Source organism: Monodon monoceros, unplaced genomic scaffold, assembly GCF_005190385.1.
Source record: "Monodon monoceros isolate NGI ecotype Baffin Bay Population unplaced genomic scaffold, NGI_Narwhal_1 Super_Scaffold_12, whole genome shotgun sequence".
NCBI lineage: Eukaryota > Metazoa > Chordata > Mammalia > Artiodactyla > Monodontidae > Monodon > Monodon monoceros.
This window is the reverse complement of record NW_021703768.1, coordinates 48,781,951-48,804,281: the sequence shown is the minus strand read 5'-3', so window position 1 is coordinate 48,804,281 and position 22,331 is coordinate 48,781,951. Positions and strand designations below refer to the sequence as shown.

The following is a 22,331-nucleotide window of genomic DNA, read 5'->3' as shown; positions in this document are numbered from 1 at the left end:
TCAGATTCTTTTCTATCATAGGTTATTACAAGATAATGAATATACTTCCCTGTGCTATACAGTAGGACCTTGTTACTTATCTATTTTATATGTATTAACAGTGTGCATCTATTAATCCCTAATTTATCCCTCCACCACCAACCACCTTCTCCATTGGTAGCCATAAGTTTGTTTTCTATGTCTGTGAGTTTATATCTGTTTTGTAAACAAGTTTGTTTGTATCATTTTTTAGATTCCACATATAAGTGATATCATATGATATTTATCTTTCTCTGTCTGATTTACTTCACTTAGTATGATAATCTCTAGGTGCATCCATGTTGCTGCAATGGCATTATTTCATTCCTTTTTATGGCTAATATTCCACTGCGATTATACACCACATCTTCTTTATCCAGTCATCTGTCAACAGATATTTAGGTTGTTTCCATGTCTTAGTTATTGTAAATAGTGCTGCGATGAACAGTGGGGTGCAAGTAACTTTTCAATCAGCAATTTCATGTTTTCCAGATGTATGCCCAGGAGTGGAATTGCTAGATCATATGGTAACACGTTTTTTCAGAAACCTCCATACTGTTCTCCATAATGGCTGCACCAATTTATATTCTGACTAACAGTGTAGGAGGGTTCCCTTTTCTCCACATGCTCTCCAGCATTTATTATTTGTAGACTTTTTGATGATGGCCGTTCTGACTGGTGTGAGGTGATACCTCATTGTAGTTTTGATTTGTATTTCTCTAATAATTAGTGATGTTGCGCATCTTTTCCTGTGCCTGTTGGACACCTGTATGTCTTGTTGGAAAAATTTCTATTCAGTTCTTCTGCCCATTTTTTGATTGGTTTGTATGTTATTTTGATATTGAGTTGTATGAGCTGTTTTTATATTTTGGAAGTTAATCCCGTGTTGGTTGAATCATTTGCAAATATTTTCTCCCATTCTGTAGGCTGTCTTTTCATTTTGTTTATGGTTTCCTTTGCTGTGCAAAAGCTTTTAAGCTTAATTAGGTCCAGTTTCTTTATTTTTGTTTCCATTTCCATTACTCTAGGGGACAGATCCAAAAAAAATTGCTGCAATTTACATCAAAATGTGTTCTGCATATGTTTTCCTCTAGGAGTTTTATAGTATCCTTACATTTAGGTCTTTAAGCCATTTTGAGTTTATTTTTGTGTATTGTGTTAGAGAATGATCTAATTTCATTCTTTTACATGTAGCTGTCCAGTTTCCCCAGCACCACTTATTAAAGAGACTGTCTTTTCTCCGTTGTATAGTCTTGCCTCTTTTGTCGTAGATTAATTGACCATAAGTGTGTGGATTTATTTTTGGGCTTTCTACCCTGTTCAATTGATCTATGTGTCTGTTTTGTGCCATTACCAAAGTGTTTTGATCACTGTAGCTTTGTAGTATAATCTGAAGTCAGGGAGCATGATTCCTTCAGCTCCATTCTTCTTTCTCAAGATTGTTTTAACTATTTGGGGTACTTTGTGTTTCCATACAAATTTTTAAATTATTTGTTCTAGTTCTGTGAAAAATGCCATTGGTAATTTGATAGGGATTGCATTGAATCTATAGATATCCTCGGGTAGTATGGTCATTTTAATAATACCGATTCTTCCAATCCAAGAACACAGTATGTCTTTCCATCAGTTTGTGTTGTCTTCAATTTCTTTCATCAGCATCTTATAGTTTTCAGAGCACAGGTATTTTGCCTCTTTAGTAGGCTTATTCCTAGGTATGTTCTTTTTGATAAGATGGTAAATGGAATCGTTTCCTGAATTTCTCTTTCTGACATTTTGTTGTTAGTGTATGGAAATGCAACAGATTTCTGTATATTAATGTTGTATCCTGCAACTTTACTAAATTCATTGATGAGCTCTAGTAGTTTCCTGGTGGCATCTTTAGGATTTTCTATGTATCGTATCATGTCATCTGCAAACAGTGACAGTTTTACTTCTTCCCTTCCAATTTGGATACCTTTTATTTGTTTTTCTTCTCTGATTACTGTGGCTAGGACTTCCAAAACTATGTTGAATAAAAGTGATGAGAGTGGGCATCCTTGCCTTGTTCTTCATCTTAGTGGAAATGGTTTCAGTTTTTCACCATTGAGAACGATGTTGGCTGTGGGTTTGTCATATATGGCCTTTATTATGTTGAGGTAAGTTCCCTGTATGCCTGCTTTCTGTAGGGTTTTGATTTTCTGTCTGTTGATGTAAATGGGGTATTAAGCTCCCCCACTATTATTGTATTACTGTCAATTTCTCCTTTTATGCCTGTTATTATTTGCCTTATATATTGAGGTGCTCCTATGTGGGGTGCATATATATTTACAATTATTATATCATCTTGGATTGATCCCTTGATCATTATGTAGTGTCCTTCTTTGTCTCTTGTGACAGTCTTTAAAGACTATTTTGTCTGATATAAGTATTGCTACTCTGGCTTTCTTTTGATTTCCATTTGCATGGAATACCTTTTTCCATCCCCTCACTTCCAGTCTGTATGTGTCTCTAGATCTGAAGTGAGTCCCTTGTAGGCAGCATATATATGGGTCTTGTTTTTGTATCCATTCAGCAAGCCTATGTCTTTTGGTTGGAGCATTTAGTCCATTTACATTTAAGCTAAAAATCGATATGTATGTTTTTATTGCCATTTTGTTAATTGTTTTGTATTTCTTTTTGTAGGTCTTTTTTTTCTTCTTTTGTTCTCTTGTGATTTGCTGACTATCTTTAGTGTTATGTTTGGATTCCTTTTACTTTACTTTTTTAAGTGTATATCTATTATAGAGACTTGGTTTGCAGTTATCATGAGGTTTTGTATAGCAGTCTATATACATTTGTGATTGTTTTAAGTTGCTGATCTCTTAATATCAAATGCTTTTTAAAAACCCTGCATTTGTACTCTCCTCCCCTCACAATTATTGTTCTTGATATTATATTTTACACGTTTCATGTATCCCTTACCTGTTTATTGTGGATACAGATGATTTTACTACTTTTGTGTACTAACCTCCCTACTAGCTTTGTGTTTGGAGGAATTCCTACATTTACTTAATGTTTGCCTTTAGTGGCAAGCTTTTATATTCTATAATTTTCTTGTTTCTAGTTGTGGCCTTTTCTCTTTTGCCTACAGAAGTTTTTCTTTTTTCCTTAAGTTAGTATTGTTTTTATTTTATTTTTATTTTTTAACACCTTTATTGGAGTATAATTGCTTTATAATGCTGTGTTAGTTTCTGCTGTATAACAAAATGAATCAGCTATATGCATATGTATATCCCCATATCCCCTCCCTCTTGCATCTCCCTCCCACCCTCCATATCCCACCCCTCTAGGTGGCCACAAAGCACTGAGCTGATCTCCCTGTGCTATGAGGCTGCTTCCCACTAGCTATCTATTTTACATTTGGTAGTGTATATATGTCAGTGCTACTCTCTCACTTCATCCCAGCTTACCCTTCCCCCTCCCCAGGTCCTCAAGTCCATTCTCTACATCTGCATCTTTATTCCTGTCCTGCCCCTAGGTTCATTAGAACCTTTTTTTTTTTTTTTAGATTCCATATGTATGTCTTAGCTTACAGTATTTGTTTTTCTCTTTCTGACATCACTCTGTATGACAGACTCTAGGTCCATCCACCTCACTACAAATAACTCAGTTTTGTTTCTTTTTATGGCCGAATAATATTCCATTATGAATATGTGCCTCATCTTTATCCATCCATCTGTTGATGGATACTTAGGTTGCTTCCATATCCTGGCTATTGTGAATAGTACTGCAATGAACATTGTGGGACATGTCTCTTTTTAAATTATGGTTTTCTCAGGGTATATGCCCAGGAGTGGGATTGCTGGGTCATATGGTAGTTCTATTTTTCTTTTTTTTGTTGTTTTTTGTCTTTTTGTGGTACGCGGGCCTCTCACTGCTGCAGCCTCTCCTGCTGCGGAGCACAGGCTCCGGGCGCGCAGGCCCAGCAGCCATGGCCCACGGGCCCAGCTGCTTCGCGGCACGCGGGATCCTCCCGGACCGGGGCACAAACCCACGTCCCCTGCATCAGCAGGCGGACTCTCAACCACTGCGCCACCAGGGAAGCCCTATTTTTCATTTTTTAAGGAACCTCCATACTGTTCTCCATAGTGGCTGTATCAATTTACATTCCCACCAACAGTGCAAAAGGGTTCCCTATTCTCTACACTCTCTCCAGCATTTATTGTTTGTAGATTTTTTCGTGATGGCCATTCTGACCAGTGTGAGATGATACCTCAATTTGGTGTTGATTTGCATTTCTCTAATGATTAGTGATGTTGAGCATCCTTTCATGTGTTTGTTGGCAATCTGTATATCTTCTATGGAGAAATGTCTATTTAGGTCTTCTGCCCATTTTTGGATTGAGTTGTTTGTTTTTTTGATATTGAGCTGCATGAGCTGCTTGTAAATTTTGGAGATTAATCCTTTGTCAGTTGCTTCATTTGCAAATATTTTCTCCCATTCTGAGGGTTGTCTTTCTGTCTTGTTTATGGTTTCCTTTGCTGTGCAAAAGCTTTGAAGTTTCATTAGGTCCCATTTGTTTATTTTTGTTTTTATTTCCATTTCTCTAGGAGGTGGGCCAAAAAGGATCTTGCTGTGATTTATGTCATAGAGTGTTCTGCCTATGTTTTCTTCCAGGAGTTTGATAGTGTCTGGACTTACATTTAGATCTTTATCCATTTTGAGTTTATTTTTGTGTACAGTGTTAGGAAGTGTTCTAATTACATTGTTTTACATGTACCTGTCCAGTTTTCCCAGCACCGCTTATTAAACAGGTTGTCTTTTCTCCATTTTATATTCTTGCCTCCTTTGTCAAAGATAAGGTGGCCATATGTGCATCGGTTTATCTCTGGGGTTTCTATCCTTTTGTGCTAGTACCATACTGTCTTGATTACTGTAGCTTTGTAGTATAGTCTGAAGTCTGGAAGCCTGATTCCTCCGGCTCCGTTTTTCTTTCTCATGATTGCTTTGGCTATTCGGTGTCTGTGTTTCCATACAAATTGTAAATTTTTTTGTTCTAGTTCTGTGAAAAATACCATTGGTAACTTGTTAGGGATTGCATTGAATCTGTAGATTACTTTGGGTAGTATAATCATTTTCACAATGTTGATTCTTCCAATCCAAGAACATGGTATATCTCTCCATCTGTTTGTATCATCTTTAATTTCTTTCATCAATGTCTCATAGTTTTCTGCATACAGGTCTTTTGTCTACTTAGGAAGGTTTATTCCTAGGTATTTTATTCTTTCTGTTGCAGTAGTAAATGAGAGTGTTTCCTTAATTTCTCTTTCAGATTTTTCATCATTAGTGTATAGGAATGCAAGAGATTTCTGTGCATTAATTTTGTATCCTGTTACTTTACCAAATTCATTGATTAGCTCTAGTAGTTTTCTGGTAGCATCTTTAGGATTCTCTATGTCATCTGCAAACAGTGACAGTTTTACTACTTCTTTTCCCATTTGGATTCCTTTTATTTCGTTTTATTCTCTGATTGCTGTGGCTAGGACTTCCAAAACTCTGTTGAATAATAGTGGTGAGAGTGGGCAACCCTGTCTTCTTCCTGATCTTAGAGGAAATGCTTTCAGTTTTTCACCATTGCGAACGATGTTGGCTGTGGGTTTTTCATATATGGCCTATATTATGTTCAGGTAGGTTCCCTCTATGCCCACTTTCTGGAGAGTTTTTATCATAAATGGGTGTTGAATTTTGTTGAAAGCTTTTTCTGCATCTCTTGAGATTATTATATGGTTTTTATCCTTCAGTTTCGTAATATAGTATATCACATTGATTTGCATATTTTGAATAATTCTTGCATCCCTGCAATAAATCCCACTTGATCATGGTGTATGATCCTTTTAAGATGTTGTTGGATTCTGTTTGCTATTATTTTGTTGCGGATTTTTGCATCTATGTTCATCAGTGATATTGGTCTGTAGTGTTCTTTTTTTGTGACATCTTTGTCTGGTTTTGGTATCAGGGTGATGGTGGCCTCATAGAATGAATTTGGGAGTGTTCCTCCCTCTGCTATATTTTGGAAGAGTTTGAGGAGGATAGGTGTTAACTCTTCTCTAAATGTTTGATAGAATTTGCCTGTGAAGCCATCTGGTCCTGGGCTTTTGTTTGCTGGGAGATTTTTAATCACAGTTTCAATTTTATTACTGGTGATTGGTCTGTTCATATTTTCTATTTCTCCCTGGTTCGGCCTTGGAAAGTTGTAGTTTTCTAAAACATTGTCCATTTCTTCCAGCTTGCCCATTTTATTGGCATATAGTTGTTTGTAGTAGTCTCTCATGATCCTTTGTATTTCTGCAGTGTCAGTTGTTACTTCTCCTTTTTCATTTCTAATTCTGTTGATTTGAATCTTCTCCCTTTTTTTCTTGATGAGTCTGGCTAATGGTTTATCAATTTTGTTTAACTTCTCAAAAACCAGCTTTTAGTTTTATTGATCTTTGCTCTTATTTCCTTCATTTCTTTTTCATTTATTTCTGATCTGATCTTTATGATTCTTTCCTTCTGCTAACTTGGGGTTTTTTTGTTCTTCTTTCTCTACTTGCTTTAGGTGTAAGATTAGGTTGTTTACTTGAGATGTTTCTTGTTTCTTGAGATTGTATTGTATTGCTAAAAACTTCCCGCTTAGAACTGCTTTTGCTGCATCCCATAGGTTTTGGGTCATCATGTTTTCATTGTCATATGTTTCTAGGTATCTTTTGATTTCCTCTTTGACTTCTTCAGTGATATCTTGGTTATTTAGTAGCGTATAGTTTAGCCTCCATGTGTTTGTATTTTTTACAGTTTTTTTCCTGTAGTTGATATCTAGTCTCATAGCGTTGTGGTCAGAAAAGATACTTGATATGATTTCAGTTTTCTTAAATTTATCAAGTCTTGATTTGTGACCCAAGATATGATCTAGCCTGGAGAATGTTCCATGAGCACTTGAGAAGAAAGTGTATTCTGTTGGTTTTGGATGGAATGTCCTATAAATATCAAGTAAGCCCATCTTGTTTAATGTATCATCAAAGCTTGCGTTTCTGTATTTATTTTCATTTTGGATGATCTGTCCATTGGTGAAAGTGGGGTGTTAAAGTACCCTACTATTGTTGTGTTACTGTCGATTTCACATTTTATGGCTGTTAGCATTTGCCTTATATATTGAGGTGCTTCTATGTTGGGTGCATAAATATTTACAGTTGTTACATACTCTTCTTGGATTGATCCCTTGATCATTATGCAGTGTCCTTCTTTGTCTTTTGTAATAGTCTTTATTTTAAAGTCTGTTTTGTCTGATATGAAAATTGCTACTCTAGCTTTCTTTTGATTTCCATTTTCATGGAATAGCTTTTCCCATCCCCTCACTTTCAGTCTGTATGTGTCCCTAAGTCTGAAGTGGGTCTCTTGTAGACAGCATATATACGGGTCTTGTTTTTGTATTCAGCCAGTCTGTGTCTTTTGGTTGGGGCATTTAATCCATTTACCTTTAAGATGATTATCAATATGTTGTTCCAGTTGCCATTTTCTTAATTGTTTGGGGTTTGTTTTTGTAGGTCTTTTCCTTCTCTTGTGTTTCCTGCCTAGAGAAGTTCTTTTAGCATTTGATGTAAAGCTGGTTTGGTGGTGCTGAATTCTCTTAACTTTTGCTTGTTTGTAATGTTTTTAATTTCTCCGAATCTGAGTGAGATCCTTGCTGGGCAGAGTAATCTTGGTTTTAGGTTTTTCCCTTTCATCATTTTAAATATGTCCTGCCACTCCCTTCTGGCTTGCAGAGTGTCTGCTGAAAGATCAGCTGTTAACTTTATGGGGTTTCCCTTGTATGTAATTTGTTGCTTTTCCCTTGCTGCTTTTAATATTTTTTCTTTGTATTAAATTTTTGATAGTTTGATTAATATGTGTCTTGGCATGTTTCTCCTTGGGTTTATCTTGTATGGCACTCTCTGAGCTTCCTGGACTTGATTGACTATTTCCTTTCCCATGTTAGGGAAGTTTTCAACTATAATCTCCTCAAATATTTTTTCAGACCCTTTCTTTTTCTCTTTTTCTTCTGGGACCCCTATAATTAAAGTGTTCGTGTGTTTAACGTTGTCCCAGAGGTCTCTGAGACTGTCCTCAATTCTTTTCATTCTTTTTTCTTTATTCTGCTCTACAGTAGTTATTTCCACTCTTTTATCTTCCAGGTCACTTATTCGTTTTTCTGCCTCAGTTATTCTGCTATTGATTCCTTCTAGAATATTTTTAATTTCATTTATTGTGTTGTTCATCATATGTTTGCTCTTTAGTTCTGTTACATCCTCGTTGAACGTTTCTTGTATTTTCTGCATTCTATTTCCAAGATTTTGGATCATCTTTACTATCATTATTCTGACTTCTTTTTCAGGTAGACTGCCTATTTGCTCTTCATTTGTTTGGTCTGGTGGGTCTTTACCTTGCTCCTTCATCTGCTGTGTGTTTCTCTGTTTTCTCATTTTGTTTAGCTTACCGTGTTTGGGGTCTCCTTTTCGCAGGCTGCAGGTTTGTAGTTCCCGTTACTTTTGGTGTCTGCCTACAGTGGGTGAGGTTGGTTCAGTGGCTTGTGTAAGCTTCCTGGTGGAGGGTACTGGTGCCTGTGTTCTGCTGGGTGGGGCTGTATCTTGTCCTTCTGGTGGGCAGGGCCACATCCAGTGTTGTGTTTTGGAGTGTCTGGGAACTTAGTATGACTTTAGACAGCCTCTCTGCTAATGGGTGGGGTTGTGTTCCTGTCTTGCTAGTTGTTTGGCATGGGGCATCCAGCACTGGAGCACTGGAGCACTGGAGCACAGACAGCAAACCCCAAGTCTACAGTTGCTCCCAAAGTCCACCGCCTCAATTTTGGGAACATTCGTTGTCTATTCAGGTATTCTTCAGATGCAGGGTTTATCAAGTTGATTGGTTGATTGTGGGGATTTAATCTGCTGCTCCTGAGGCTGCTGGGAGAGATTTCCCTTTTTCTTCTTTGTTTGCACAGCTCCTGGGGTTCAGCTTTGGTTTTGGCCCCACCTCTACCTGTAGGTCGCCCTCAGGCATCTGTTACCTGCCCAGACAGGAAGCAGTTAAATCAGCATCTGATCAGGTCTCTCTTGCTCACTCCGGCTTGGGGGAGGGAGGGGTACGGTAGTCATAATTGGAATGCGGGATGAGCCTGAGGCAGCAGAGGCCGGCACGACGTTGCAACAGCCTGAGGTGTGCCATGTGTTCTCCCGGGGAAGTTGTCCCTGGATCACGGCACCCTGGCAGTAGCGGGCTGCACAGATTCCCGGGGGAGCAGTGTGGAGAGTGACCTGTGGTTGCACACAGGTTCTTGGTGGCAGTGGCAGCAGTGTTAGCAGTTCATGCCCATCTCTGGGGTCCAAGCTGATAGCCACAGCTTGTGCCCGTCTCTGGAGCTCGTTTAGGCGGTGCTCTGCCTTCTGTGGGCACACTGGGAAGGAATCCCCTCTTCTTGTGCACACTGAAACAAAGGTCTCTTGCCTCTCTGGCAGGTCCAGACTTTTCCCTGGACTCCCTCCCAGCTAGCTGTGGTGCACTAGTCCCCTTCAGGCTGTGTTCACGCAGCCAATCCCAGTCCTCTCCCTAGGGTCTGATTTCCAAAGCCCGAGCCTCGGCACCCAGCTCCCACCTGCCCCGGCCGGTGAGCAGACAAGCCTCTCATGTTGGTGAGTGCCGGTTGGCACCGATCCTCTGTGCGGGAATCTCTCCGCTTTGCCCTCTGCACCCCTGTTGCTGCACTCTCCTCTGTGGCTCCGAAGATTCTCCCCTTCGCCACCCGCAGTCTCCGCCAGTGAAGGGGCTTCCTAGTGTGTGGAAACCTTTCCTTCTTCACAGCTCCCTCCCACTGGTGCAGGTCCCATCCCTATTCTTTTGTCTCTGTTTTTTCTTTTTTCTTTTGCCCTACCCAGGTACATGGGGGTTTTCTTGCCTTTTGGGAAGTCTGAAGTCTTCTGCCAGTGTTCAGTAGGTGTTCTGTAGGAGTTGTTCCACGTGTAGATGTATTTCTGATGTATCTGTGGGGAGGAAGGGGATCTCTGCGTCTTACTCCTCCTCCATCTGGAAGGTCTCCAACCTAAAGAAGTTTCTTTAACAGTTGCCGTAAAGCTTGTTTTGTGGTGCTGAATGCTTTTAGCTTTTGTTCATCTGTAAAGATTTTGATTTCTCCATCTAATCTGAATCAGAGGCTCGCTGGGTAGAGTATTCTTGGTTGTAGGTTTTTCCCTTTCATCGTTTTAAATATATCATGCCACTCCCTTCTGGCTTGCAGAGCTTCTACTGAAAAAGTCAGCTGATAGCCTTATGGGAGTTCCCTTGTAAATTATTTAGTGCTTTCCCCTTGCTGCCTTTAGTATTCTCTCTTTATCTTTGATTTTTGTCATTTTGATTACAGTGTGTCTTGGTGTTTTCTTCTTTGGGTTAATCCTGTATGGGATGCTCTGTGCCTCCCGGACTTGGTTGACTGTTTTCTTTCCCAAGTTAGGAATGTTTTCAGCTATTATCTCTTCAAAGTTTCTCGGGCCCTTTCTCTCTCTCTTCTCCTTTTGGGACCCCTATAATGTGAATATTAGTTCGTTTGATGTTGTCCCAGAGGTCTCTTAAACTGTCCTCTTTTCTTTTCATTCTTTTTTCTTTTTTTTGTTCAGCAGCAGTGTTTTCCACTACTCTGTCTTCCAGCTCACTGATCCATTCTTCTGAATCATTTAGTCTACTATTGATTCCTTCTAGTGTATTTTTCATTTCAATTATTGTATTCTTCATCTCTAGTTGTTCTTCATGCTTTCTAACTCTTCGTTAAAAACTTTTAACTGCTCCCTCTGTGCCTCCGTTCTCCTCCCAAGTTCTTTGATCATCTTTACTATCATTACTCTGCACTCCTTCTTGGGTGGATTGCCTATCTCCACTTTACTTCGTTATTCTTCTGGGGTTTTATTTTGTTCCTTCATCTGGAACGTATTCCTCTGCCACCTCATTTTGTCTAAGTTGCTTTTTCTATTTTTATGTGTGTGGTAAGTTAGTTATATTTCTTGACCTTGGAGAAGTGGCCCTCTTTAGAAGACATCCTATGCATACCAGCTGTGTACTCCCCTCTCATTACCCAAGCTATATGCTCTAGGGATCTCTTCTAAGAGGTCTGTGTTGGTCCTTCTGTTGTGGTAGGCCGACTATGTGGGCATTCTGGTAGCACTGATCGACCCCTAGTCCAGTTGGTTGCCAGGCCCTGCCTCATATAGATGCTGCTGGCTGCTGTTTAGTGGGACCTGGTAATTACTTGGCTGGTTGTGGAATCTTAGGGGCCCCCGGGGCTAGTGCTGTCTTACTGGTGGGCGGAGTCAGAGTCCCGAAGACTCTTGGGCTGTTGCCCACCCTCTGGCATGTGAAGCCAGATCCTTGAGTTAGTGCCAGACTACTGGCAGGCAGAGCTTGTTCCTGGAGTCTGGCTGCAGGACCCAGGGATCCTAGAGCTCGTTTCAGATCATTGAGGGGGCAGGGGAGCTTAGTTCCTGACACAGTTGCATGTTGGGTATGGGGCCCAGTGTGTCCTAAAGGTTGCATTTTCCTTCTAGTGGGCAGGCCCATGGCCCAGCTAGTCCCAGGGTAGGGTCTGGCCTGCATTGTGGGGTCATAGCTTTCTTTCTCCTGGTGACTGCACCCTGTTGGGTGAGGCTGGTCTAGAGGCTTGTTCAGGCTTCCTGGTGGGAGGGGCTGGTTCCTGTTCCCTGGTGTGTGGAGCTAGTTCCTGGCCCTCTGGTGGGCAGGGCTGTATGTAGGGGCATATCTAGAGGTTGCTGTGGGCTCTTTAGTCTTTAGGCAGCCTGGCTGCTGATGGGTGGGGCTGTGTCCCTTCCCAGTTCGTTGTTTGGCCTGAGGCGTCCCAGCACTGGTGCCTACAGGCTGTTGGGTGGGGCCAGGATCTTGGTGCTAATGAGCCAAGATGGCAGCCCCTGTGTTCACATGGGTGAATGTTGCCCAGTATGTCTGACACCAGTGTCTATGTCCCCAGATTGAGCCACAGTCGCCCCCCCACCCCTCCAGGAGACTCTACAAGACCAGCAGGTGGGTCTGGCCCAGGCTCCTATCAAATTACTGCTTTTGCTCTTGGTCCTGGTGTGCGTGATTTTGTGTGTGCCCTTTAAGAGTGAAGTCTCTGTTTCCCCCAGCCCCGTGGAGCTCCTACAATTAAGCCCCATTCATTGGCTTTCAGAGCCATATGCTCTGGTGGCTCCTTTTCCCTGTGCTGGACCCCTGGGTTGGTGAGACGGACACTCAGAAGTCTCACTCCTGTGGGAGAACCTCTGCCATATAGTTATTTTCCAGTGTGTGGGTTGCCTGCCCCTGGGGGGTGTGGGATTTGATTATATTGCGAGTCTGCACCTCCTACCCGTCTTGTTGTGGTTCCTTCTTTATGTTTTTAGTTGTAGAAGATCTCTTCTGGTCACCATCATTATTATTATGATTGTTGTTATGGTGATGATAACCAAAGGTATATGATAGGACCAAAGTGTCCTTGCACTTGTCCCTAATATTGTTTTAGCATCTGTGAATGTGCACATTGCACTATTCTAAAATGGAAGCAGTGTTCAGACTGCCCTGAAGTATATTTCATCTTTTCTACATTTTGTATTACTTAAAGGATCACATTTACAAGGTAGCAGCCCATTTAAAAACCATCCATGGAGGAAAAACAAAATTCTTTTTTATATTAGAACGTTCCACATGCTTTAAATTAGGGTTTATCAGTAGAGCTGAAAGTTTATCCTAATTGTTAATATAGTTTGAAATTAGGTTTGTTTTGAAAAGCAAAAAAAAAATTTTTTTTCATACTTCTCCCTACATAGAATAGGAAGTTGTTTCCATTTTGGCTCTGAGGTAAAAAGAAGAGGAAAGAGGCTGTTTTCTTCCTTTTCTATTTAGAACTGGGTTCCTGGTACAGGTGCAATTCATATCGTATCACGCTGAGTCACAAGATCTACAAACATGAATCATCAAAACATGCTTCAAGTTTCACAGGTTATGGGGACATTTAGGAAGTAACATTTTTCACTACTCTTTCAATTCTTCTGTATGTTTGAAAATTTCAGAATAAAAAGTTGGGGAAAAACCCAAGAAAAATAAAATAAAAGTAGGGAGGGATGGGGACCATAAGTCCCTTATCTGACTTTTAAGCAACCCACGGTTCTCCAAAATGTTGGAAGTATTATAATCTTACCAAAGACAGCACAGGGTAGGAGCAAGTCAGAATATTCATAAGGCAGAGTTATATTTACACAGCTGTATATTTATAAGGTTGCCCATCAGTGGGCTGTCTGGTTCTTAACGTAGAAGACACCAAAAATGATGCTTGTAAAGTTGAGAATATATCTCTCTTCTCTGGAACCCTATACCCCAATAACCAGGACCCCCTGTTTGGCCATGTTGTGCCCTCTGACCTTTCCCCTTATGTCAGAGTCCATGTCAGGAGGGGTTCCTCCTTGGGATTTTGCAAACTGGAACTGAGAGAAGACAGTCCATCTCTGACGGAGAGATGTGATTTGTGAGGACCAGAAACTTGTTTCCTATCTGTGGTGAAAGTATTTTAAGAGCATCAAGTCAATACATAGAGAACAGAAATAAGAAGCAGTCAAAGGACCGAGTGCTAGAAAAAGCCACCAATTAGAAGCCAGGAAGATGAGAAAGGACTGGCAAAGGTCTGTGTCACAATGACAATTCAATCAGGGAGATGAACATTTTTAGGATTCTCTACTTTGGGTCAAATTACCTTCCTTTACTCCTTGACCTCTCTAGTGAGCTAACTCCTACTTAAAAGCACCCCTTGGGTGTCTTGGAGGATCTCAAATTTCACGTGCTCAAAACTGAACTCCTGCTCTTCCTCTCAAAAACCTATCCCCCGGCATGTTCTCCATTTCAGTTACTGGCAATTTCTTCCTTCCAGTTGCTCAAGTTCAAACATTTGGAGTCATTTTTGATGCCTCTCTTTCTCACATGCTGCATCTGATATCAAGAGATGGCTCATCCTTGCCAGATATGCAGACTGTAACCACTTGTCACCATGTCCACGGATGCCATAGTGCCCAATCTCCATTGTTTCTTGCTTGGATTACTTGAAGAGCCTCCTAATTTGTCTCCTTGCTTCCCTCTTGCCCTCCTAACAACATGGCTTCTCATCTCACAAGTCAGGTCATAAGATTCCTTTCTCTACTTTGGATCCTTCAAATACAGAGTAAAAATCATCTTGATGAACTATAAGCCCTCATAGCAATAAAAATTTAAAAAACTAGTTCTTAGTCAATCTAACTTACCTGGTCTTCAGCCTTATCTCCTATCTCTCTGCCCACCTCACCATCCCCTAACCATTCTACCCCAGCCACGGTCCCTTTCCTTCACTGATCTCAGACAAGGCAAGCACACCCCTACACTTCTACCGCGGGGATTGGCACTTGCTGTTCCTTCTGCCTCAAATACACATCTGCCAGATGTTAGCATGGTCACCTCCCTCCCTCACTTCCTTCAGGCATATCTCTTCATATCTCACCACGCCAGAAGTCTTCTCTGATCATTCTACCTGAAGTAGTACCCTTTTCCTCTGCTTTTCCTTATAATACATATCACCAGCTAATACATTATTTATGTCTTCCTCCAACTTAGAATATATGCTCCACAAGGACATTTTTTGTTCATTGCTTGTCTTAGCACCTAGAACCATGTCTGTCACATGGTAGGCCCACAAAAGATGTTTTCTGAACGAACCATTCAGAATCCTTCCAGTACATCTCATGTTTCGATGTCTTTTACCCAAGCTAGCTTGAATCCGTCCTCATACTGGTGTAAAACAGTTCAACTTAAATTTTACCTCACTCACATTTATTTCACTGAGATGTATCAGAGTATATAATGATGGTCCCTTTTTCCCTACATCTTCCTAGCTTGTTGCTGACCACTTATTAAGTTCTGAGATAGCTGCCATTTAAGTTTTATCAGCAATTTGGAAAAAGCTCAGTTCTCCTTTGCTACTATATTGTACTATTATAATATTGTGACTACAATAATTTAATAATCTTTTTCAACTGACTTAATATTTGAAAGTCATGAAACATTCATTTCCCCCCTGAAACTATAGCCTCTGTTCTCAAATGAAATCAGAAATCGAGAGTCCAGGATTCAATTAAGAACAAATTCTGCCACCTTTGAGTTATCTAAGCTTGTCACTTCTTCCATTTCTCCTTCCTGCTATTCAAATTTTAACAGTATCAGGGCTTTTTCTAGCACTGGTCCATTGGAAGGTGAGAGAACACGTACATATCAAATTAGTATGTCTACTTGACCATAGTCCTAATCAAGGAGTTGAAGTCTTGGTAGTTCAAGAATGTTGGCTAAAATGGGAGTGAGAAAGTACCGTGAGTTCACTTGCCCGACATCCTTGGTCTCCATCTCTTTTCTAAGGGCCCATGATAATTTTAAGATTTCTCAGGAAACACAGTCAATGAACACCGGCTAATTTTCCATCAGCAAAGATCTCAAACTCTTTACTACTACAAGTCACCTTTGTTCTTCCTGTGATGCCACTCTCCTGACTTTTTAGGGTCCACTTCATTATGAAATGTTCTGGTGTTTTAATGGACCCACATGAATTTACATTTACCCTTAGGCAATGTCAACTTTCAAAAAACTAAGAATAAACTTGCAAAAAAGAACCAATCCTCATACCACTTTATAGTTTTGATTTTTATTTCTACTTAGCACTAATGTGATTTTAATATGTCACCATGGATTCATTTATTTTAACTTCCACCCATTGACTTATTAACCTTTTCACATTTGAGACTGGATGTCAAAGAGAAACTTTTTTTTTTTTTTTTGTGGTACGCGGGCCTCTCACTGTTGTGGCCTCTCCCCTTGCGGAGCACAGGCTCCGGACGCGCAGGCTCAGCGGCCATGGCTCACGGGCCCAGCCGCTCCGCGACATGTGGGATCTTCCCGGACCGGGGCACGAACCCGTGTCCCCTGCATCGGCAGGCGGACTCTCAACCACTGCGCCACCAGGGAAGCCCCAAAGAGAAACTTTTAAAATATTTCAAGGGATTGAATATTCTGAAAATTGTAGCTTTAAAAAGCATATTTGTCAGTATTACTTCTGGGTATATATCCACAGGAATTGAAAGCAGAGTATCAAAGAGATATTTGCACATCCGTGTTCACAGCAGCACTACTCGCAATCTACAGGTGGAAGCAACTCAAATGTCCACTGACAGATGCATAAACAAAATGTGGTATACACATACAATGGAGTACTACACAACTTTAAAAAAAAGGGAGGAAATCCTCTCATATGCTACAACACGGATGAAACTTGAGGACACCATACTAAGTGAAATAAGCCACTCATGAAAAAGACAAATACTGTAATAATTCCACTTACATAAAGTCTCTAAGGCAACCAAACTCATAGAAATGGAAAGCAGAATGGCAGTTACCAGGGTCTGGGGTATAGGGAGGAATAAGTTGTTGTTTAATAGGTATATAGTCCTGTAAGATGGGGAAGCCCTGGAGATCTGTTTCATGACAATGTGAATACACTCAACACTACACACAACACTTAAAAATGCTTAAGGTGGTACGTTTTATGACGTGGTTTTACCACACACACCAAAAACGTATTTGCGTCATTTTGCATTTAGATTTTTGATGGAGATGGGGTGGGACAGACGTTTATAATGTATATGTAGCATTTACCCCTTATATTGTAATTTCCTTTAAACCACACACACAAAAAAACCTCTAACAAACTTAGAATTTAATAAATATATCAAGTACTGAGCATCTTCAATAATAGTTTATTAGGGAAGAATGACCAAATGTACAGACTGAAGAAAAACTGGCTATTCTGTCCCATGTTTTATCTCTGTGATCATCTGATTTATGTCTTGTCTTTTCCACTAAGCAGAAAAGTAAGCTCCAGTGTCTGGTTTTATTCACCATTACATCTCCAGGGCCTAGAAAACAGTACATAAATATTTACTGAATGAATGAATATGGTATTAAAACACTTGGAGATGTGGTAACACCCACGTCCATAATCACTGAATTCAAGCGTAATTAGAGATATACCATAAAGGAGGCAGAATCAACTTTCAAAAAGCTAATTTTAATCAAAACAAAAATTGTTGATCATTAACAAGTTTATAAAACAGTGATTTAGTTACATAAATAAATTGATATCAGTGTATCAAATCTTAATTACTTTCAACTTCATGAGCATGTTTACATGGGTGATGAAGTACAACCTTTTTTTTTTTTCTTTTTACCTATTATAATAAATAAAATGGAGCGCATGAAATAGTTCTTCTAAACAAAAATACCTACAAACATACCTCTAGCATGTTCTCTAATGAAGGGAACGAGAGACACTGGACAACTTTTGCACCAAAACATAAAAATTGCTTTTAAAAGCACAAGGTTACAGAACCATCAGCTAAAGTAAAGACACTATACTGTAACCAAAGTTGGTATTTAATAATATAATGAACAGTTTGGTAGTTAGATCTCCAGTTTGGTTATTTTAAAGCATTAAGACAAGGCAAGATAGAAGGCTGCTTTTGTTTTGAGTAATTCTAGAGAAAATAAAATATATTTAAAAAAAAGAAAGAAAACTGAAAAGTAGAACAGTCATACCTACACAACTTTCTGTCCTGCACAAAGTCAAAATACCTATGCAGAATAGATATATAATATATATAATGTTATTTGTGCACAAAGGTTAGCTTATTATTAGCTCACTGCAAAGGCGTAATGTATCAGATGTCAATTGTTTTGGAAAACATTTTGCGTTTTGTCGAAAGGATATTTCTTTTAAGTTTCCTAGGCTAGGAGGCACGAACCCCAGTTCCGGCATACTGTATATTCTTAATGCTAAGGCTTGCTGCTCTGGCTGTGTATTTTGTTGCCCCTCTTTATTCTAGTGCCTGTTACAAGCATGTGTGGTGTAGTGGTTGTGGTTGGTGTGTCTTGTGTCTGTGTGTATACATATATATATGTATACATAAGTTGTATAAATATATATACATATATAATTTCTCCCAATAGATCTCAGTCAAACCATGCAATCCAAAAGGTGGCTCTGCATAGATGCCCAGCATGAAGTTCACCGCCTGAGCCAACCCTGAAGCAAGGCGCACTTTTAGTCCTTCTGATAGGTTTTCTCTCAGTTTTTTTTTGTTTTTGTTTAAAACCAAGCTACTGCAGCTTCAAGTATTTTGCATTACATAGAATATTTTTTATAAATTAGTTAATGTTATATTTTCAATATTCAGACATATACTATAATATATATACAGTACAATAAATGCTCTCATTCTTTTTTTTATTTTTATTTTTTTGATAAATCCCTGAGAATGTATGTTGACAGTCGCTAAGTTTCCACATGCACAAGCATTGTGTGCCATGCTTCTGGACGAACAGCACTGCAAAGCCACGTGGGTCAGCCTTTTAACTATTAGTATTTTCGTTTTGTTGGTTTGTTTAAATATGCTGAAAATGTAAAGATGAGTTACAAAGGAGTAAAGCTGAATCCATTCGAGGTACTTATCACAGGATGGAGGTGTTTTGTTTGGTTTTTAAAGCCATTTCAATTATTTTTTTTTGAGGCTGTGAACGTATACAGAAAACAGGAGAGCTATGTGGACTTTTGCCACTTGACAACATATACTCAGTGTAAACCAAACCTTTTTAACCTCTCTCTCATACAAAACCAAAAGAACAAACAAAAAAAAAGAATAAGAAAAATAATAAAATAAAAACAAAGAAAAAGGGAAGAAAATTAAAAACACACAAACTTTCACATGACAATTTAGTCTGCAAACGCAATATAACTATACACATATAATACCGGTGTGGCTCTGTTCTTTAAGTTAAAAAGGGTACAAAGGCAGGCTCAAGTAAAAACAAACTGTCCCCCCCATTCCCACCCCCACCCCCATTCATACGAGTTCTATCAACCAAACCTCTCCCGAACCAACATCATCAGTTTCTTTTTGCCTTTGTAGATCTGTTTCAGGTTGTCGATGAACTGTGTAAACTGAATGTGTCCATCATGCGCCATTAAGAAGGTCTCTCGGGCCTTGCTGAGGAACTCTATAAACTCACTATAGTGCCGAGGACTGATGTGTGTGAGCCGTGAGTGTGTCGTGTTGATGTAGGCCCCGATTGTGGCATCCAAGAGTTGCCTCAAGGGGGCTTTGTCCAGTGACATGAGCTTACCAGAGTTCCTCCTTCCGTGAAGTCCCACCATGCCAGGAGTGGTCAGAGTGCATCTGCGCAAAATGTCTGACAGTACCGTTGCACACTTGACACTCTTGACCACCAGAGGTATTATAGCTGCAAGCTCGTTTTTACCAAGGGAGTGGCTAAGCGCACAGGCCCACAAAACGTCATTAATGGCAGGGTGCGTGTCCTGATTGTAGCTCAGGTTAAGATGGGTCATGGCCAGGGTGGCCAGCTTGTAGGCCCTCATGGGGTACCCGCGGTGCTCCATGTACCGTGCTATTGTAAAGAGCTGGGTGTAGCTCATGCCAGTTGTAGCAGCGTCAAGAACAATTTGGTACGCCGTCTCAAAAGCTATGTGATCCTTTTCACACAGGGTCAGCGCGGAGAGGGCACAGTTCTGAGGGTCCTTCATAGCGCACTGCAATGCAAGTGTCCGGGCGCTGCTGGCCAGCTTTTCCTGCTGGTGGCAGTCCAGGTGGAGGCGGACGATGGTGCTGTTGGACATCACGGTGGTTGCAACAATACTTGTGGCTTCAGTGGGAGTAAAAAGCGTAAACCAGCTCTGCATGATGCTGTCCAGGGCGTAAACACCTGCAAGGAGCACAGAGAAGCCCCATTACTGACGAGAGGCTGCCCAGAGGTCTTGCCTTATTTCCACTTTATAATCAATGCTCACATTGTTAACCATCACAGGACATGAGCTAGGTCAGAAAATCCTGTAAGGTAATGTGCCTGGGAGCAACCTTTTAGAATAAGGTTATTATAGATTGCTATTCAGTGAAATGCCTGAAAGGAACATGAACTTGCTGTAATAAAGAACTAATCCTCTCGGCAGCTGGTATTTGCACTGTGCTGCTGCTTGCTTGCCATCGCAGACAATGGCTTTTTGCTAATGAGTTCTAGTTCACTGGGGCCTCCTGTCAGTTACCCACCACAGAATCTGAGTCAGAAAAACTACAACCCTCACCAAAATGGGGAGTTTTTATGTGGTCTGTGTGCCTGTGTGTAAGTTTAAAGTACACACAATACAAAGTGATTAATAAACACACAAAGAAGCAGGAAAATGTGACCTATAATCAAGAGAAAAGAGTCGACAGAAGCAGACATACAGACGACTCAGATGTTTGAAATGGATGACAAGGTCTTTAAAATAACCATTTTAAGTACACAGACGCAATATGCCTCAGCTGTAGGGAAATCCTAAACGTGGGCCATTTAAAGCACAGGTACTAAAATCTAAGAGAAATTAGGCCTGTTTCTTGGTGCAGGGGTGGGGGAGTGGTGTGGCAGTTCTTAAACTGGTATTATCCTTGTATTGCTTCACTAAAGCATCACTTCAGTAATATAATTTTTTTTTTTTTTTTTTTTTCGGTACACGGGCCTCTTACCCCTGTGGCCTCTCCCATCGTGGAGCACAGGCTCCGGACGCGCAGCCTCAGCGGCCCACGGGCCCAGCCACCCCACGGCACGTGGAAACCTCCCGGACCAGGGTGTGAACCCACGTCCCCCACACCGGCAGGCGGACTCACAACCACTGCGCCACCAGGGAAGCCCCAGTAATATAATTTTTATACTGAGACCAATTTCCCTTTTTCCAAGATAACATACCATTATAGATTAATAAAAGAAAAATAACAAGAAGAATGTTTTTACAGTATCTGCTGTGTCAATCTTTAGATAAGCACTGAGGTAGCAGTGTCGTCTCAGCAAGAGGTGTGTATCCTTTTCTGATGCAAATAAGAAGACGACAGTTTAACCCACGTTTATTTCCAACAGCCACCATTTTGTTTGCGTTGGCCTTCTCGCCAGGAATATATGGGTTTTTTAGTTATGATTTATTGCTGCAGAGGGGAAATAGTTGGCTGAAGGGTCTCACAGATTGCACTGTGTGGTCAACCGGGGATCTTCTTTTTTTTTTTTTTTTTTTTTTTTTGCGGTACGTGGGCCTCTCACTGTTGTGGCCTCTCCTGTTGCAGAGCACAGGCTCCGGACGCGCAGGCTCAGCGGCCATGGCTCACGGGCCTAGCTGCTCCGCGGCATGTGGGATCTTCCCAGACCGGGGCACGAACCCGTGTCCCCTGCATCGGCAGGCAGACTCTCAACCACTGCGCCGCCAGGGAAGCCCGGGGATCTTCTTATGGCTACTACAAATTCTCACAAAGCTCACCTAAACCACACCCAGTGGTCATTTCTCTGTTGGATACCATGACGAATGCCCTCAGATGAAGAAAAAACTCAGTGCAACTAGATAACTTTATATTGTTTTCATTAAAGTGACCTGAACCATTAACCCACAGTCTAAAGTTAGTTCCAAAGATGGTTTGCTGCCTACCAAAGATTCACTCTGGAATATGAAACTGTAAACTTGATTATCACAAAAGTTACTGAAAGCACCTTAAGTGTGACAGAACAGCTGAATAAAAAGTGTCTGCTCCCTGACTTATTCCATTTTAAGTAAGAGTTGGAGCCCCACAGATGTGACAGGAACAATGCAAGTGTGTATAACTGAAGGCTGACGGTGGGGTTCGGGGAAGAGAGCCCCTGTACGTTGCCAGAAGGGGCAGGAGCCTTGGAGAAGTCAAGGTAAAGAAGTGAAAATGTTCTTCTCTGTACCTGGAAATAAGTGAAATCTGAGCACGGGGAGCCTTGGAGCGCCCCTGCCCCTGATTTACGTACCCACTTCAGTAGCGCACGTTACCAGCCACCTGACCATCTCCCGCCGGCGCCAGTTTAAGGTTGACAGTGTCATTCGCATAACCTATGAAGACAGGATAACAAAATGTTTTGGAAGATTATCCCTAAGTCAATGGAAAAAGAAAACAATTCATTCCAAGGTATAAATTACTAGGCAGACTCCCTACTACCAGGAGGACGGAAAGCCTTATTTCAAATAAAGCTGTGCATATGAATTTGGACTTACCCACAGCTCCCCTTGCTGGCTTTGCCCCAGCCTGGGAGGCAGGAGGTCTGTGTTCTATTCTACTCCTGGTAGGCCAACTGACTAGACGTGGCAACCTGGGCAAGTCACTCAATCGACCACTTCTCTCCTCTGCAAAATCCAA

At 40.8% G+C, this 22,331-nt stretch overlaps 1 protein-coding gene across 2 annotated transcripts in view; it reads right to left on the bottom strand.

Moving 5' to 3' along the window:
• Positions 1-17,131: 17,131 nt before the first annotated feature.
• Positions 17,132-22,331, bottom strand: part of ZSWIM6 (zinc finger SWIM-type containing 6) — a 205,475-nt gene continuing 200,275 nt past the window's right edge. For both annotated transcript variants that reach the window (XM_029218417.1, XM_029218416.1), the window contains 2 exons: positions 21,946-22,027; positions 17,132-19,860 (listed from right to left, as the gene is read on the bottom strand). In XM_029218417.1, coding sequence (XP_029074250.1) covers positions 18,998-19,860; positions 21,946-22,027 — 945 coding nt within the window. In that variant the 3' untranslated portion in view covers positions 17,132-18,997. The remainder of the gene's footprint in view (positions 19,861-21,945; positions 22,028-22,331) is intronic.